We start from the raw sequence: 17,482 nt of genomic DNA, 5'->3' as shown, positions 1-17,482 counted from the left end.
CGCCCCGTCTCCGGACACTGGCCCACACGCCGCAGGCCTTCTCTCCTGAGGCCTAGCTCAGCCACCTTCCGACCGAAGAGCCAAACAAACACTCAGATCCTCGCTTCGCGAAGAATTAGAGAGAAAAAGCGATAGGCCAATCTAAAGGGCCGTAGGCGTAGCGGGGGAGGCCGGCAGGGAGATCTCTTTGATTGACGCGAAAATTGCCCAATGAAAGCAGAGGACTAGTGACGCTTTCGCCTCAATGGGGAGGACATTAGCGATTTCAACCAATCCAGCTCAGACGTGTCTACCTTGTGGGAGGTGCTTGAGGCCGCGGAGGTCGTTGGTGTCTGTTGAACGGCTTGTGGAAGTCGTGCTACCTTGGGTAGGGGTTAAAATCGTTCTCGAGAGGAACGTCTCTGTCCGAAGAGAACATGAGTTTAGCTCTGAGGTCGGTAATGAGCAGGCGGCAATGCTCTCCACACCCCGCCGCGGGCCCCAGGGCGGCTGTGTGTGGAAGGGAGGCAGCTTGGGGCCGAGGCGAGGAAGGGAATGCAGTTTGGGACGAGAGGAGAGAGCTTTGGCCAACCTTCCCGGGCCCGGACCCCTCACCCTGGAGGCTCTGGTGAGCTCCGCACACTTCTGCTGAGGTGGTCATTTCTGTCAAGGCGTTGGGCTTTCGACCGCCAAAAAGCTGGATTGTCTTAGTCTCGGGGAGGCAGTGTAATATCGCGAGGTTTCTATGCGCGGTGTTTGCGGGAAACCAGGCCTTGGAACATCCCTTGTTTCAGTTCCTTGTCAGCGGCTTCCAGCTCGCAGACCTCCTGCTAACATACTTACCCGTAAATTTTGGAAATAACACAAAACCCACTCCTCGCTCTTCTCCTGCGGCCATGCTTTACGGTATAATCGGAGACACATTTTAGTGATTATAGTTGGTAATCTATTAGTTTCCTAAATGTCTTCAGCTTCTTTACCTTTCCTTCAGTTCCAACCTCTAACGCACTGTTTGTTGCCTCCGCCCCCAACCCCAGCTAGAAGTTTTACCTTAAAAATGTCTATGTAGTTACGTCACACTAAAAAGGTACCGAGTTATAATAAGGGATAATCGTGGTATCCTTGGATGGGGTCAGCTGTTGGTGGGTTGCGAACTTGTCCCTTCAGAATCTTGGGAAGAAAATGACCCCCGGGAGTTGCAAGTTTGTGTGAAGTCAGGTCTCTTGTGAAAGAACTTCCTCAGCTTTATCATACCTCTTTTGGTCATTTTTAGTCGTCTCTTGCCTTTTTGGGGGTAGATTTCAGAGAACAATACAACTTAAAATGCAAATAAATAAACTCCACTGGGTTTTACATTTTTTAAATTTATAGAATTCTTCCGTTTCAAAACTTGTTCTTATACAAGTTTTGTAGCCCCATTTGAAAATTTGGAACACTTAGATCGGCACCTCTTAAGGAAGACATTTCTGGCTTTTACAGTAAATTACTTTCTTAAAGTTTTTTCAGAGTTTATGAGAAATTAAGTCTAGATGTATATGTTAAGTGAGATTTACAAGACTGTTGACTCTTCACATTATTATTTAGAATTAGCATAAATATTATGTACTTTTTTGGTGCTTAGTATTCATGGTATGCTTAGGTTCATTATTTTGGCTGATTTGTTAATATTAATGGGAGAAATTACAAAGAAGTGCCAAACTGTTAAAAATGTGTAATCTAAAAACATTTTTAACCCACAATGCCAAAATAGTAAGTTAATTGATGAATTAGATGTTTTTTACAATGATTTTGATAATTATAAGCACTATAAAAGCAAACCTAATCTATAGTGATCATCAGTTTTGAATTCTTTTTTTTTTTTAACAGTCTATATTGTAGAATGATGGGGATATGGTTGCTTTGTTTTTTGTTGGGGTTTCTGGCATAAAACTAGTGTTTCTTATTCACAGTTCTTGTTTCTTCCACAGTAATATTAGTGGGAATAAATACAAAGCTAGGAAGAGGGAAAGCTAGGTCCTCATTTCTTTTAATAACCTGTAACACTTTTCAGTTTAGGAAATACACATTTATAGCAGCCTAGACTATAAAATGAGCAGGGCTTTGACTCACGTAGGGAAAATTTCTTTATATTTTTACAAAGTACTTCCTTTTTCGAAATTTAGAAGATTATTCATTGGCTAATTTTTATTGCATTTTTGGTATTTTATTATTTAGAAGCCTAGGAGAATAGGATTAAAGTGGACTAAATAGACTTTTTTCTTATCATTTCATAGAAATGAGCTTGTAGTAGACAAAACAAAGAGGAAAAAAAGAAGAGAACTCTCTGAAGAACAGAAACAAGAAATTAAAGATGCTTTTGAACTTTTTGACACAGACAAAGATGAAGCAATAGATTATCATGAATTAAAGGTAATATACTTAAAATATATCTTTTTCTGTTAAAATGATTTGCATTTTTGACAGTTGATTAAAAATATATTTTTAAATGTTTTAATTAAACTGATTTTGGAAATATGAAACCATTTTAAACATTTACCGTTAAGTGCTATAATAAAATTGAATAGTACTCAAAACATATCTTTTTAGAAACTCCTTTTCACATGGTAAAATGAATAATATTTTAACTGTAAAAATATATTCCTACGAAGGGGCTTATTTTCTAATCACATACTTAAATAATTTGAAACTATAGGTTTTAAACAGTTCTAACTATATTCCTCTTCCCACTGTGTTTTATTTTGTTTTGTTTGGTGATCCATTGATTTTTCAGATTGAGGGAGTGTTATTTGTTTTTTAATTTGAACATGTTATTAACAGTCTCAACCTATTTTCTCTGGTGCAAACAACATAAGTGATGTCTGGTGTTGACACAATGCTAATGGGGAAAAAATGTCAATTTTAGGTTTTAGAATTATTTATAAAGAACCAAGGGGAAATTGGTGTTGAAGGTAGTTTGGGTCTTAAACTCAGCACAATGCGAAAGATAGTATTTTTGTATCTCTTTAGCTCACTTTTCCACTGTTTCTTTTAGTTACTCAGCTTCAATCCATTCTTCCTTTATAATGTCTCTTCCATTTGTTGCTATTCTTATTATCTTGGTTTGGGATCTTATTTTATATCTGGAACTTCCTAAATGGTTTCTCCATTTCCTGTACACTATCATTAGATTCGTCTTTCTAAAATTCTTTCATCATATTATTCATTGCTCATAAACCCTTAGTGGCTCCTCATTGTACACTGGATAAAGTTCAGATTTTTTTCATTTGTATTGAATGCCCTCCACACTTTTACTACCACCTACTTTTCTCATTTGCTAGCTGCTTTCTTCCTCCTGATCTTTTCCCGTTCAGGTAAGGTAAACTGCTTTGTTCATTTCCTTTAAGACTATTTTTTATTTCTGTGTGTGTTTTAATACTAGTCATTCTTTTCTAAATGCCCTTCTACTCTACTTCATCCATATACGATTCAAGGAACAACTCGAATCTCTCCAAATAAGACTTCTTTAACCAGTAACATCTCTCCTTCCTGTTACTAGTAACTAGATCTCTTCTTTCTCTAAGGTCAGGTTCTTAGACCACCTACTTGATAACTAATAATGTTGAGTCTGATGAAAATTCTTATTTTAATTTTTATAATCTCTTCTGTTGTATAACTTTTTAATATTTAGGGTGTGCCTTTTTTTTGGATTTGTTTGTTAATCCTTTGGGAAAAAATAACTTATTAAAATTATCTGTGCACTGAAGTCAGTACATTGTAGAATGTATTCTATAAACACTCACTGATTAGTTTGTCATTAAAAAAAGGATATATAAATGAAAAAAATTGCTATTTAATTTCAGTAATGAAGAAGAACTATCACTGTTACTTTAGAGACATAAAACATGCAAAAGAGTGTGTGTTTTATTGATACGTTGTCATCTTTTAAGTAGTAAAAACTTATTTAAGAATTGGAATTCACTTCTTTTGTAAAAAATGTTTATAATTTGCTTTTCCCTTTTAATCCAAAAGGTGGCAATGAGAGCCTTGGGGTTTGATGTAAAAAAAGCTGATGTACTGAAGATTCTTAAAGATTATGACAGAGAAGCCACAGGGAAAATCACCTTTGAAGATTTTAATGAAGTTGGTGTGTATTTTACAATATTGTAAAGACTATTTTACAATAGTCTTTGTAATCAGCAGTTTGTTAGGAAATTATCTGGTTGCTATCAATATTTTTGAAAGTCTCTGGGGTTATGGAATTTTGCTATTGAACATTGCTGTGTAATGTGGATCTTATTTTGGGGTTTTTTTGGTACTCTTTTTTTTTGCTAATTTTCAAAGAAAAAATAAGATTTATAGCTTCACTGTAAATGGGATTTATCTTTTTGTCTTTTGTTCTGAAGATTTTAACCAAGGAACTATTGTGTAGCTTCTCCTGGGAAGATGTCTTTCCATGTAATATGTACCTATATTATGTGATAAAACTAAAAGAGTGATCAAAAAATTATTTCTCACAGTAAAAGATAAAATTTGGTATATTTTTGTTCGGAAAATATTTCCCAGCACCATCCTAGTATGTCATTTTTGTTGGCAAAGTGGAAGGAGAGGAAATTGGTAGCAGTTGGTATCTTTAGCTGTATATGAAGTGCATGCCTTCAGGTTGACAAAGCTTATGAGGGGCTACCTACTCTGGATGACCTTGATCTCAATGAATAAAGTCATCTCTTTAAAGTTGCTGGTGGGGAGAAGATTGTAGTAAGGGAGGCAGTTGGCAGACTGGGAGCAGGAGAAGACATTTTAGAACAACCCACTGGGTTATAATATCAGCATATTATTTAGTTATTTTTAGATATTTTAAAAATCTAGGAAAATTCAGTTACAGACATACAAACCCTTTATTTTAAATATTCAACAAGAAGTAATATGAGAAACCAAAAGAAATGGCAGTTAGTACGTGTGGAAAAATAGATTCATATCATTAGTAATTTCTTTTAAATCTGAAAATTCAAACCAAAAGGAAGGAAAAAAGAAATTAAAGAACAAATAAATCTAAAAGACCAAAAAAAGCACTGCACAGAAGATCCCCAATTTATGAACTAATAGATGACTATTTAGAGAGGCAGCTTGTCCCTTTGGAGAGGATATTCTTTTTTTTTTTCTCTAGTTCATAGAATTATTTACTTGAGAAGAGGTAGAGAGCCATCTTTATTTTCCCAGTATTGAAGCTTTCTGGGGTTTATGATCTTAGTTCAAGTTTCAACTTAGATTGTTTATAGAAACAAGGATCAGGATACAGTAGAAATGATACTACTAGGAAAGAGCTGTAATTCAGGTACATTTGGTACAGTGTAGTGGTTTAGCATGGACATTTTGGAACCAGGTTGCCTGGGTTTAGATCTTGGTTTTGCCACTTACCAGCTGTGTAACTTGGTCATTTTACTTCTCTGTGCCTCATTTTCAGCTATAAAATGGGGATAGTTGTATTATCTCATAGGGTTCTTAGGAGAAATAACTAAGCTAAAACTATGTAAAGTATTTAGAAAAGGGCCTAGTATATAGTAAGTTCTATTAAGTGTTTGTTGTTATTATTACTTCAAAAATTAGTCTTTGTTTCAATGGCTGGAAAATATATATATCACTGGAACATAAAAATATTCTGCTCCATGTATTTATATTTTTCTCATTACCTTTTTCCTGTAGTTGTAGGTTATTTTAAGCACTATTTGCCTCTAGTAATTTTACAAAACACATTATTTCATCTTAGGTGAATACAGTTTTAAAATTTTGATTTTATTAGCAGTTGAAGCCAGAGTCCCATGTAATCTCTACCTTTCCTGACCCTGCATCTCTTCTATGTTATTAACAGCACAGAAATACTGGGTTCCTTTTAGAATAAATGGTCATGAGTAAACTTCAGCCTGACTTTCAAAGATCAACCATTTGGCAGGCTTAGTACATACTTTAACTATCCTAAGGTTACCTATTGAGAATATCAACTGTCAAATAAAATTTTATTACTATTTGGGAATCAAATAATCAAAAACTATTACTTTCCCCATTTTTAAAATCATTTTAAAATAGTAACTGGCCACAGATGAATATATGTTTTATAGTTTGGGACAAATAACTCTAAATCAGAATATTTGAATCTTACTTTTATCTACTATCTATTACTGTTTAAGGATATTGTTCCACAGATATTTACAGGTATTTCTAGATAAAGTTTGGCACTTCATATTCTTTCCAATGCTAGAAAAAAGTATTAAAATATACTTAATGTAAGTTTAGAATTTAGACAGCCTGAGGCTTGTGAGTTACAGGTGTTTTAGGAATTGCTGCTTTAAAGTAAGACCAAGATAAGTCAGCTATTTGTACTCATCTATTTTTGGCATGTACTATTTATTATTGCCTATTTAGAATAGAATATTATATTGTTTTTTGTTTTGCTTAGCAAACATTTGCTGAATTTTTTGGCATTCAGTACTGTGCTGGGGTGAGGGAGGGGAATTAATCACAAGTTACTAAGAGGTTCTTTCAAGGAGCTTACAATTTAAATGCGGGTGATAACAAGCTATGATGCTCTGTGGTGACTTATAATTTTGTATCGGGCAGTAGTGGCATACTGCAGCCCTTGGGTCAAATTTAGCTGTTGCCTGTATGCTGCCACATCCATTCTTTTTTTCTTAAATTTAATTAATTAATTAATTAATTAATTTATGGCTGCGTTGGGTCTTAGTTGCTGCGTGTGGTTTTTCTCTATGTGTGGCAAGCGGGAGCTACTCTTTGCAGTGGCTTCCCTTGTTGCAGAACATGGGCTCTAGGCACGCGGGCTTCAGTAGTTGTGGTGCATGAACTTAGTTGCTCCGTGGCATGTGGGATATTTCCCGGACCAGGGCTCGAACCTGTGTCCCCTGCATTGGCAGGTGGGTTCTTAACCACTGCCCCACCAGGGAAGTCCCTGCCACATCCATTTTTTTATGCTGCTTTTGTGGTACCATGACAGAGTGAGTGGTTGAGACAGAGACCTTATGCTCCCTCGCCGCCCCCCTGCAAAAAAAAAAAGCCTAAAATATTTATTGTCTGGTCTTAGGCAGGAAAGTTTGTCAATTCCTGATCTAGAGCAGTTGAAGACTTTGCAGAGGGGATTTTTAATTTAGGCTTTGGGAACAGGAATAGGATTTCATCACAAGGGGAAAATTGTGGGAGGGGTATAGAATGGCATTCTAAGCAGAGAAAACAGCAACAACAAGGAGTAATAACAGACATGTAGCATGTTCAGAAAACTTCAGTTAGTCTCCTGCTCTAGAGGATAGGGAAATAACTGGAAAGGTAGGACTGGGCCAGCTAGGTAAAGTCTTGCATGACACAGAGTTTGGACTTTAGTCAGCAGAGGATCTATGTCAGTTTTTAAAGAAGAGGAGATAATATGTTTTAGAGAGGTAACTGTTGAGATTATTAAAGATGTGTTGGAGGGAAGAGATTGCAGGCAGAAGATACAGTTGGCCCTCCCTATCCCTGGGTTCTGCTTCTGTGGATTGAAAATATTAGGAAAAAAAAATTCCAGAAAGTTCCAAGGAGCTAAACTTGAATTTGCTGAGTGCCTGGCAATTATTTACATAGCATTTACATCATATTTACAACTATTTACATAGCATTTACATTATATTAGGTATTATAAGTAATCTAGAGATGATTTAAAGTATACAGGAGGATGTACATAGATTATATGCAAATGCTATCCGTCCCAGATTTTGGTATCTGAGGGGAGTCCTGGAACCAATCCCCCATGGATACCATGGAAACTGAGGGATAACTGTAATAGACTTTTTATGCTGAGGGTGGTGAGAATAAAAAGAAAAGAGGTACATTCAAGAGTAAAAAAGGTGGTAACCTCAGTACTCTAGGATATAAGTAACTGGGTTTAAAGTTTTAATGTGATGTTTTTGAATTTGCTTTATTAAGTGATTGTTATAATGTATAAGGGCTAACTATTTTGAGTAAGTACATTTCTGAGAGTATAATTAAATCATTTGAAAATTGAGTTACATGGACAGAAATTTGTGAAATAGATTGAACCCATCTTTACTGCTTGTATGTCAGTCAATTTATTTTCGTTGAAAAATAAATGTATTTCTTATAATTCTACTTTGTAGAATAAGAATAGAAGATTAAGGCATGGAGGATAGTCACCATAAAGTTACAATGTTTTAGCTGTCCAGAATGATGGGTATTTATAGTTCCAAAGAAAAGTTGCATTCTAAGGCAAAGTATTGATAAAAGATTATATAGACACATAAGTCTGAAGTAACTAACACAATTAAAGCACCAGTGGGATAGGAATTTATACATCTTGGAGCCCCATCTGTTCCCCAGATCACCCTGTTGCTTCTTTAAATACATTAATATTTTCAGCAAGCTGCTTTTTTGGTTCACCTGTCATGTAAATTATTTAATTGGTGAAGAAAATTTCTTAACACTTTTTTTTTCCTTGTCCTCCTTTTTTGTTGGGACTAAATTCAAAATAAGTTGAGTAGAAGCCATAGAGTTAAGTGTGGTATTTTATTTTGGTGTTATGGCTGTATATATGCCAACTCCTTTTTAACTGAATATTTATGAGCTTTGATGATTTGCATACTTATAGTAATATACTTCAATTAGTTACTTGGAAGACTTTTTGTATAAAATTAATGGATAAAAGAAAACTATTGAATATATGTGCAGATGATTTAACGTTAGCTTGAATAGGTGCTTATTCTAAAGCTTATTCAACCAAATATGATGAAAACAGCAGCAAAACAACTATTTGTGGGGGTCTTGAATTGTATTTTTCTTTTGGGTACATTAAATATTCCAGTATTTTCCATCTATAAGCATTTGCAAATTTTTAGTGATTTTGTAAACGTCAACAGGACTGAGTTATTTTTATTTTTTTATTTTTTTGCCGTACGCGGGCCTCTCACTGTTGTGGCCTCCCCTGTTGTGGAGCACAGGCTCCGGATGCGCAGGCTCAGTGGCCATGGCTCACGGGCCCAGCTGCTCTGTGGCATGTGCGATCTTCCCAGACTGGGGCACGAACCTGTGTCCTCTGCATCGGCAGGCGGACTCTCAACCACTGTGCCACCAGAGAAGCCCAGGACTGAGTTATTTTTAATGGGACAGTGAAGGTCATAAATATGTCTTGTTGTAGTGGTAGACTAGTGTGTAGAATTACTTCAGAGATATTTCCTTTGATATTTTCAGAATTTTATCTAGTAACTTAAAAAATTTTATACCACAGATTTAAAAATTTCTGTTATTATGGCTATTGATTAAAGACTGTGGTTATATTGAAAATATTGAGTTGACTCTATTATTATATATTATTACATTTAGTATTTTAAAATAATTATTACTATTGAGGCTTGAATTTACTCACATTTAATTTTAATTAAGCTGTCTGATAGTTATTATCTTGATGAACAAAATGGATTTGACTTTAGAGAGATCTCCTTTTCAGACCTTTTTTTTTTTCTTACTACAGTCAGATTCAATCCTTTTAATAACTACTTGTGAGAAACCAAGAGGTTCTTTTAAATCATGAGGATACGAATGGAATTTTCATCTACTGTCTGAGATTGCGGTTGTATTAAATTTGAAGAACAGTCAGTATTACTGTTAAGTTTAGCCAGCAAACAACTTTTATCTAGTTGGTTTTAATTGTTTTGTTGGTATATCATCTCTACAACTAGGTTACTCCTAGACTTGTGTGCTTGATGTCAGTGGAGCCTAGTACAATTCTTGATAATAGTAAACCTTAAATATGATATAAATGTAGTTTTCAAAATTTTGCTTATGTGTGATATAGTTATAATAGGATAAATTGTTGATAATGTAAAGGTTAAATTCTAAAATATGGATTTGGTTTTTCTAATTTTCTGTTTATCTCTTTGGGCTTTTGGACTTTGGCATTTTTATTGTCAAACTAAATGTTGACAGATTCATAGCTTTAATTCTCATCTAATAATTAGTTGATTTCACAAATGAATGCCTTTGAGACTATAAAGGTTTACTTTTCATATTTTTTAACTATAGTGACAGACTGGATATTGGAAAGAGATCCACATGAAGAAATATTGAAGGCATTTAAACTATTTGATGATGATGATTCAGGTAAAATAAGCCTGAGGAATTTGCGACGTGTTGCCAGAGAATTGGGTGAAAACATGAGTGATGAAGAACTTCGGGCTATGATAGAAGAATTTGATAAAGATGGTGATGGAGAAAGTAAGTTTTGAGTAAAACATATATTCCAAATATGCCTACTGTACACATATAGTAATTTTTTCTAAAACCAAATGATTTTCAAGACCCTTTGCAAACTATTTAGTGTAAATGTTTTTCATCCTATAATGGGATTTTTGCATAAATATTTCACATACTCAGTTTAGAATGAAGCAGACCTTTAAAACCAACTGTACAGATTGTAGTATGAGCTTCCACACTTCAAGAAACTGCTTTACTTTTCTTTGAGGTGAAATATCTCCAAAATTTCAGCCACTCAGTAAAGTTTCAGCCTTTAATGTCTTCTTCCTCAACCTACATGCACGTCTAAGTTCTGTTGAGTCTACCCTCCAAATATTTTTAATCTGTTTTATTTCTTTGTTTACTGCTACTGTCCTAATTCAGGCCCTAATTTCTTTGTAGGAATGTTATCATAGCTTTGTTCATTATTTTCTTGAATGCCTGCTGGGTACAGTGTTCTGTGTGCTGACTGGTGCTACCCAATCAAAGAGGCTGATGTTGTCCCTGCTCTCACTGACTTTACAGTCTCTTGTAGCTTCCTAATTGCCCTCTATGCCTGTAAGCCTCTTTTCTCTTCCTGATTTGTTCTAGCAGCATTCTTTTCCTAAAATGCAGGTTTGGTGATGTCATTTTCCTGTTCAAACACTTACGATAATTCTTCAGTGCCTATGGAGTAAAGTCCAAAGTCTTCTATGATCTGTCATACCATAACTATCTAGTTTTATTTCCCACTGTATTCTTCTACTTTCTACTTTAACCCTCACCTCCCATATAGTATACACACTTTGACAAAATATACTCTGTCCTATCTTTTTATGCTGTGCCTTTCATCTCATGCTATTCTTTAATCCTAGAATGCTCTAATTGCCAATTGCTGTCTGCTAAAATGTTAGTCGTCCTCTCAGGTTCATTTTAAGCTCCATCTTTTTCTCAAAAGCCTCCCTCAGTGGTCTCTGTTTATAAATTATGAGATTTCCATTAAGGGCCCATAACATTTAGAGAAATAAACTATTTTGACCTTTTGTACACTGCCTTCTGTTAGTTATATACATGTGTGTCTCTCCAGTTATGTTGTGAGCCACTGAAGAGTAGTTTGGAATCATATAGTGTGAAAGGCCTGAGGCTTTAAAATCATACAGACCTGGATTTGAATTGAATCTCTACCAGTTACTTAGTAGCTCTGTAATTTTGTGCAAGTTTTTAACATTGTCTGAGTCTCAGTTTCCCTATTTATAAAAATCAGAATGGTAATACCTTTCCAGATGGTTGTGAGTATTAAATGAAGATAATTGAAGGTGCCTAGCATTAAATGTAAGCTTGTTTTCCTTTTTCTTCTTCATCTTTATATTCTCCTGCATTTTCTTGAACATGATGAGTACTCTGACGTTTGTTGACTTAAGCAGTGAGGAGTGTGCGTTACAGTAGATATATGTTGCTATAGTACCAGCTATTCATTTTTACATAAAAAAAAAATATATATCTAAAACCTTGGAAATGCTGGCATGCTTCAGTAAGGAAATAAGACAGTAGCAAATAGTTATCAGCTCAGATTGTCCATTAGAATTGCGCATTATTGTGCTTTCTCATTATGTGACTATTATTTAAGCATTATACAACTTTTCTATTTTTAGTACTAGCTCTTTGAAGGGTATCGATATAGTTAGTTATATTTTAAAACAGAGATGATTAAAACTTGAGAAAACTTAAAGGACTTCTTAAGCTGTAATTCTAATATTTGGATTGATAATCCGCTGTCTTCACAGTTAAAAAATGTTTGTGTCTTCCCTAGCTGTTGATTATTACCCTAAATTAGCTTTAAATGAGTTCCTTTATGTAAAGGTACTCTCTTCAGTGGTAGAGAGAATCTTGGTATGTCTTTTTCATACTCCAGCTACTTAATATGTGTCAAATGACCAGAGTTATAAACAGTTTCTTTTTCCTGTACTAGGCTCATGCAAGTTAGGTTTTAGTTATTAGCTTCATTTGACATTAGAATAAAATACCAGTTAGTAACCTGTTCTTAAATTCAAACTTCATGTGAAACTTTTCTTAGAAAATGTGTCCATTTCTGGCATACCTTGCTAGACTGCTCTACCTGCTGCTTTTGAATTTGAGTTCACACCTGTGCTCCATTGCTGGGAGATTTATTTTAGTACATCCTTAAAACATTTCTTTGGTTTTTACTGCTTGCATTATTCCACTTTAAGTCACTGTACAACTGTTGCTTGGGCATCCTACTGTCATTTATTCACATGACTAACAGGCAAATAATGCTTTTTTTTTCTTTTTTCCAAGTGATTGATTACAAATAAAATAACAGGCACATAACACTCTTTTTCTTTTTTCCAAGTGATTGATTACAAATAAAATACACCTGACACATCTTTTATTGTTAAGACTTGTCTTTTTTGGGGGGGATAGGAGGGTGGTCTTATCATATTAAAATAGTCTAATCCAGTAGTTTCCAATCTGAGATGTGGGTATCTAGGGGTGAAGGCCTTCTGAGGTATTGTGCAGGGTCTGGGAGTTCATGTATGCATCAAATATTGTCTGTAGACCATACGAATAATAGCATTGCACATGCATACATATACTGCTTTTTTCAGTTATATTTAAATGCTATTGTGATTGATTGCAGAGTTTATATAGCTATTTGACATTATCTACTTCTCAAACGAGATATACTAAGGATAGCTGTTATTGTGGCAAGTCCAGAAAATTATTATTGAAAGGCATTTTCATATTCACAAACAATGAGAACTCCAACCCTAATCTATTTAGTGTGGCTTTGGGTTACTGCCTTAATTTATATTGGGTTTCTGTAGCTATCTGAAAATCTGCCCATTTTTGAAAAAGTGGGAAGTTAGATTTTATAATAATTTATTAATCTGATCACTTAATCTGGTTTTTTTTTTTTGGACTGTAGGCAGAATTTTTCTTAGATATAACTAACCTGTTTTCTTTGTATATGTTAAACTGGTAAAGATCATAATACTTTGCTACCTTTTTTGGACTTCAGTAATTGTTCTGTTTTTACGAGTTTTTCACACTTCAGTATTTGAGAGCAATGAAAATTTTTTTTTTATTGTATGTATAGAATAATAAACATGGTGAATGAGGAATTAAAGGAAAAGAAGACATAATACAAAATATAAATACAGCTGTGGTAATGATATAGAAAGAATCCCTCCCAAGATATATAAAATAAAATACAGTAAATCATTTTGGAAAAGTGGAAGCAACATTTAAAAAACCAGAGTGGACCATCTTCTAAATAATTATGATGAATGTTAGCATTTGTTTAGTACTTTATATATGTTAGATTCTGTGCTTAGCATGTTACATTGTGGATTATGTCGCTTAATTTACATAATAGCTTTTGTGAAGTGTGAAGTGAATACAATGTTATACCCATTTATGCATAGGATACATGTATATATATAGATGAGGAAACTAAAGCTCTGAGAGTTTAATAACCTGTCCAAGGTTATTACAAAGCTAATACATGGCAGAGCCAGACTTAAACTCATACCTCCATAATGACAATATGCTTTTAGCCATAACACTGTATTGCCTCTTGTGCTATAAAGTAAAATATTAATTAGGTTTCTATGTTTATGGAGTTTTTAAAATTGCATACTATTATAGGAAACAGTGTGTTAGTAAAATATTCAACTGACACTTCAGATATTAAAATTTGTTTTTTCCCCTCAAAGCCAGATGGTCTCTAAGGTACTTAATTTCTCTAAAATTTTTTATTTTAATGACATGTAATAAGATTTACCCTATGAAATGATTGATTTATGAAAATATTATTTAAAAAGGCAGTGTAGAAAAAAATGAAGTGTCATGTATTTTTGATTCAATATATATTTTATCAAATGCCTATTTTAAGGTAGGTATTGTGTTCCTTACATCAAGGAACTTGATATAAGTATGATTGATAGAGAAGGTTATAAAACCAAATGTATAAAGGCATCACAGATTCTCCTAATTGTCTGAAAGTCTCACTGACGATAAAGGACCTAGTTTAAATTCCTTAGCCACTTTCTTCCCTTCAGCTTTTAGGTTCACTTTTTTGGACTTAAGTATTTTGTTTTTAGGTATGAAATTATGGAATAGTTTAAAATACTTTTGAAATGCTGCAGTGCTTTAAAGTGTTTACATATAAATAACATAAATATTGATTTGCTTTGTTTTAGAACTATATGAAGCTTAATTTGGAATTTGAGTATTGAGAGTTTACAAATTGAGAGGGAAAAAAGTTTTAGATCTTTTAAGTAACAAAACATAAGTACTTTTCAGATTTTGAATATTTTAATCATGGCTTTATTATGCTATTAAAATAATGTGTAGTCAGATCATTCCAAGGCTGCTTTCCTTATGTTGTTTTTCTTAAAAATATACCCTTGTTTCCTGTTTTGGTCTAGATGCCTCACTCTAGATTTTTCTAAATCAGGGGTTCTTAAATGAAGGTACATATTGATGAAATTGTTTAAAATTTTTATATATTTTGATTTTCTTTCTTTTAACTAGGGAGAGAGGGGTCATAGCTTTCATAAGATATTGAAATGTATTCGTTTAACTGCAAAGGTTAAAGATCAGTACTACAATTTATAAAATCACTGAAAGTATTTTCAGTTTTGTATTACAGGTTTTGTATTCTGTTCTGTGTCTATCATAGTGTCTTGTAGATGTTTCATATTGAATGCATGAATTCTTGGTTATTTATCAGCTCCTGGATGGCTCATTCCACTTAACTCCTTATAGCTTATTTTTTGCAGTATTTTTTTCTTTAACTATGTTTCAATTAGTTTTTCTTTAAAATAGGCTTTTAAATATATAAAAGTTCCAAAAAACAATGATTTGACTTTTTTCTAATTCTAATATATTTTTATCCTTCAGAATTCTAACTTACATGTGTGATATATTTGAGCTTATTTATTAAGAAAGGGTTTGCTAAATGAACTAGTACAATAACGATTATCAAGAGAGTTTAACTATCTAAGAAATTTAAAATTTTGTTTTTAAAACTATTTTATTGTGTATACATATTATGATTATGATGGGTTTTTTGTTATTTATATACTATTATGTCTTTTTCCTAGCTAATACTATAGAATATTAATTTATATTATTATATTTTATGTATTTTTGTATTCATGAAGTTCAATTTAATTAACGTATTCAACTTCCTACCAAAGAAGTAAAAAGCAAAAAGCTATGTTTTGGTTTATTAAGAATTTTGTATAATATAAAATTTAAAGATACTTAGTAAAATAGTAATAGTGTTCTCTGAAAAAAATTTGTATTTCTGACTTACATTTTCTTTCTTACCACAGTAAATCAAGAGGAATTCATTGCTATTATGACTGGTGACATTTAAAGAATTACAAGGATAAACACTAAGAATGTTGCAGTTATCATCTTATATTCTATTTTTGTGCCTGAAGCCATGTTTAAAAAAAACAACAACTTAGTTCTTTTTTCCAAAAGGACCAAAAATAAGCATCTTATGTATTCATATTTTACTACTGTTAAGTTTCTTTATATGAACAGTATTGTTAGTACTCTAATAGTTTAGCTTTGTATTTATAATATAGCTTTTATATATAAAGTTTAAAAAATTGAATCATGTGGTACACATTTTTTGAAGGTTTTTTATTTAGCATTAGTAGTCACTTTTGGTGCACATGTTTTTCAGACTTTCCTTAATAAAATGTTTATTTTTTAGTATTTCAAAATTTGGTAACTTTTCTGTTTATTTTGATTCCAAATGTCTGCTAACCCTCAAGAGTATCTTTCTTAAATCTTTTCTCTGTACATGGTTGGTTTCAGAAACGAAAATTGAAATATAAATTGCAATAGAAGAGCACATTTTTCCATTACAAGTTTGACATTTGATGTTTCAGTACAAAATGATGACTCCGTATAGGCATAATTCCTTTTTCATGAGTCATGTCTTTCAGTTTGGAGGGAAAAAGTATTGTGCATATAGACTCATTTATCCTCATGTATTCAATATTATGTTCTGTAACACTTTTGGTGTCTTAAGTTATGACAGTTAAATCTGGATATTTCTTTCTTAAACTAATTGAATATAGTTTGAATCATCTAACTTCTTGACAAAGTGAAAGATTTAAATTTTGGAATTTTGATCTGTTAAGATAATTATCACTCAATTAAACGTCACAGTGATGAAAATAGGAAACTGTAAGCCACAGAAATCATTTAAGGCTCTGTTTTAGCTGTATAAAGGAACGTTCTGTGATTCACCAGGAAACAGTGGAGACAGATTTTCCACATATTGGTGGGTTCTTCTTCCTTGTAGAAGTGTATGTTAGGGGGAAACACGTGGTTAGGGGAGATAGGTCATAGTAATAATTTGAGGCACTTTAAATGTTGTGAGCCTCCTAGAATATTACAGAAAGAGTTATCCACTAGAAATTTAACAAAAAAATCAGAGAATAATGTAACAGTAGTGATATTTCAAATAGTTATCTAGAAAGCAAGTTAATTGTTCACCATATTAAAATTCAGTTTTGAATATGAAATCAGTGTTCACAGTAATACCAATATCCAGGGCAACAAATAGACTGTGAAATTTAAAAAATTGTATCACGTTTACTGATGAATTTGCCTTCTATATCTCAATCACCAAATATGTTGATTTCCAGGAAATTGAAGAATAAAGAAAATGAAGAATAAAACACAAACATGTATCTAGGCTTGCTAGTCTTCTACCACTTTATTGGAATAAGTAACCTAAGGTACTTTTTTGTCACTTACAGAGATAACTTCTTTATTCTTGATATAAATGGTTACTCCTTGGGATGCCAGCATTTTGTTTCTTCTTACTGTGGGTTGAGGGAAGAGTGCTCACTTCAGTTCTTTATGTTTGTGAAAGCTTTCTCCTACAGAAGGGTATGAATTATTTTCAAGTTTTTTCCAGTGTTAATAACCGTAGAGTCAGAGGCTTATAAAATTGGCTAGTAGAGGTGGCAATAAGAAGAAAGGAGAGAATCTGCTTTAAACAAGAAGGAAGTGGAGGTGGGTATTAGTCATTTACCATTATAGTTATATTTATTATACAATGGCATTTCATGATGTAAGAAAATAACTTTCTTGTTAAACTTACCTGCTGCATCTGCTGTTCTGGTATCCTGGTAAGCTTTGATAGTTTGGGATTTGTCAGCTAAGATCTTGTCTTACATGTAAACCATTAAAGCCTACTTTAAGTTAT

At 33.3% G+C, this 17,482-nt stretch overlaps 1 protein-coding gene across 2 annotated transcripts; it reads left to right on the top strand.

Moving 5' to 3' along the window:
• Positions 1-244: 244 nt before the first annotated feature.
• CETN3 (centrin 3) lies at positions 245-16,357 on the top strand. 2 transcript variants are annotated; one of them, XM_029219101.1, is made up of 5 exons: positions 245-522; positions 2,253-2,388; positions 3,988-4,102; positions 10,030-10,221; positions 15,582-15,802. In XM_029219101.1, the coding sequence occupies exons 1-5, from the start codon at positions 245-247 to the stop codon at positions 15,623-15,625; spliced, it is 765 nt and encodes a 254-aa protein (XP_029074934.1). In that variant the 3' UTR covers positions 15,626-15,802. The 2 variants fall into 2 exon arrangements, with proteins under 2 accessions (XP_029074934.1, XP_029074933.1); XM_029219100.1 differs by having other exon boundaries at positions 291-433; positions 15,582-16,357.
• Positions 16,358-17,482: the final 1,125 nt, after the last annotated feature.

Source organism: Monodon monoceros, unplaced genomic scaffold (genome assembly GCF_005190385.1).
Source record: "Monodon monoceros isolate NGI ecotype Baffin Bay Population unplaced genomic scaffold, NGI_Narwhal_1 Super_Scaffold_12, whole genome shotgun sequence".
Lineage (NCBI taxonomy): Eukaryota > Metazoa > Chordata > Mammalia > Artiodactyla > Monodontidae > Monodon > Monodon monoceros.
This window is presented reverse-complemented; position numbering and strand designations above follow the sequence as displayed.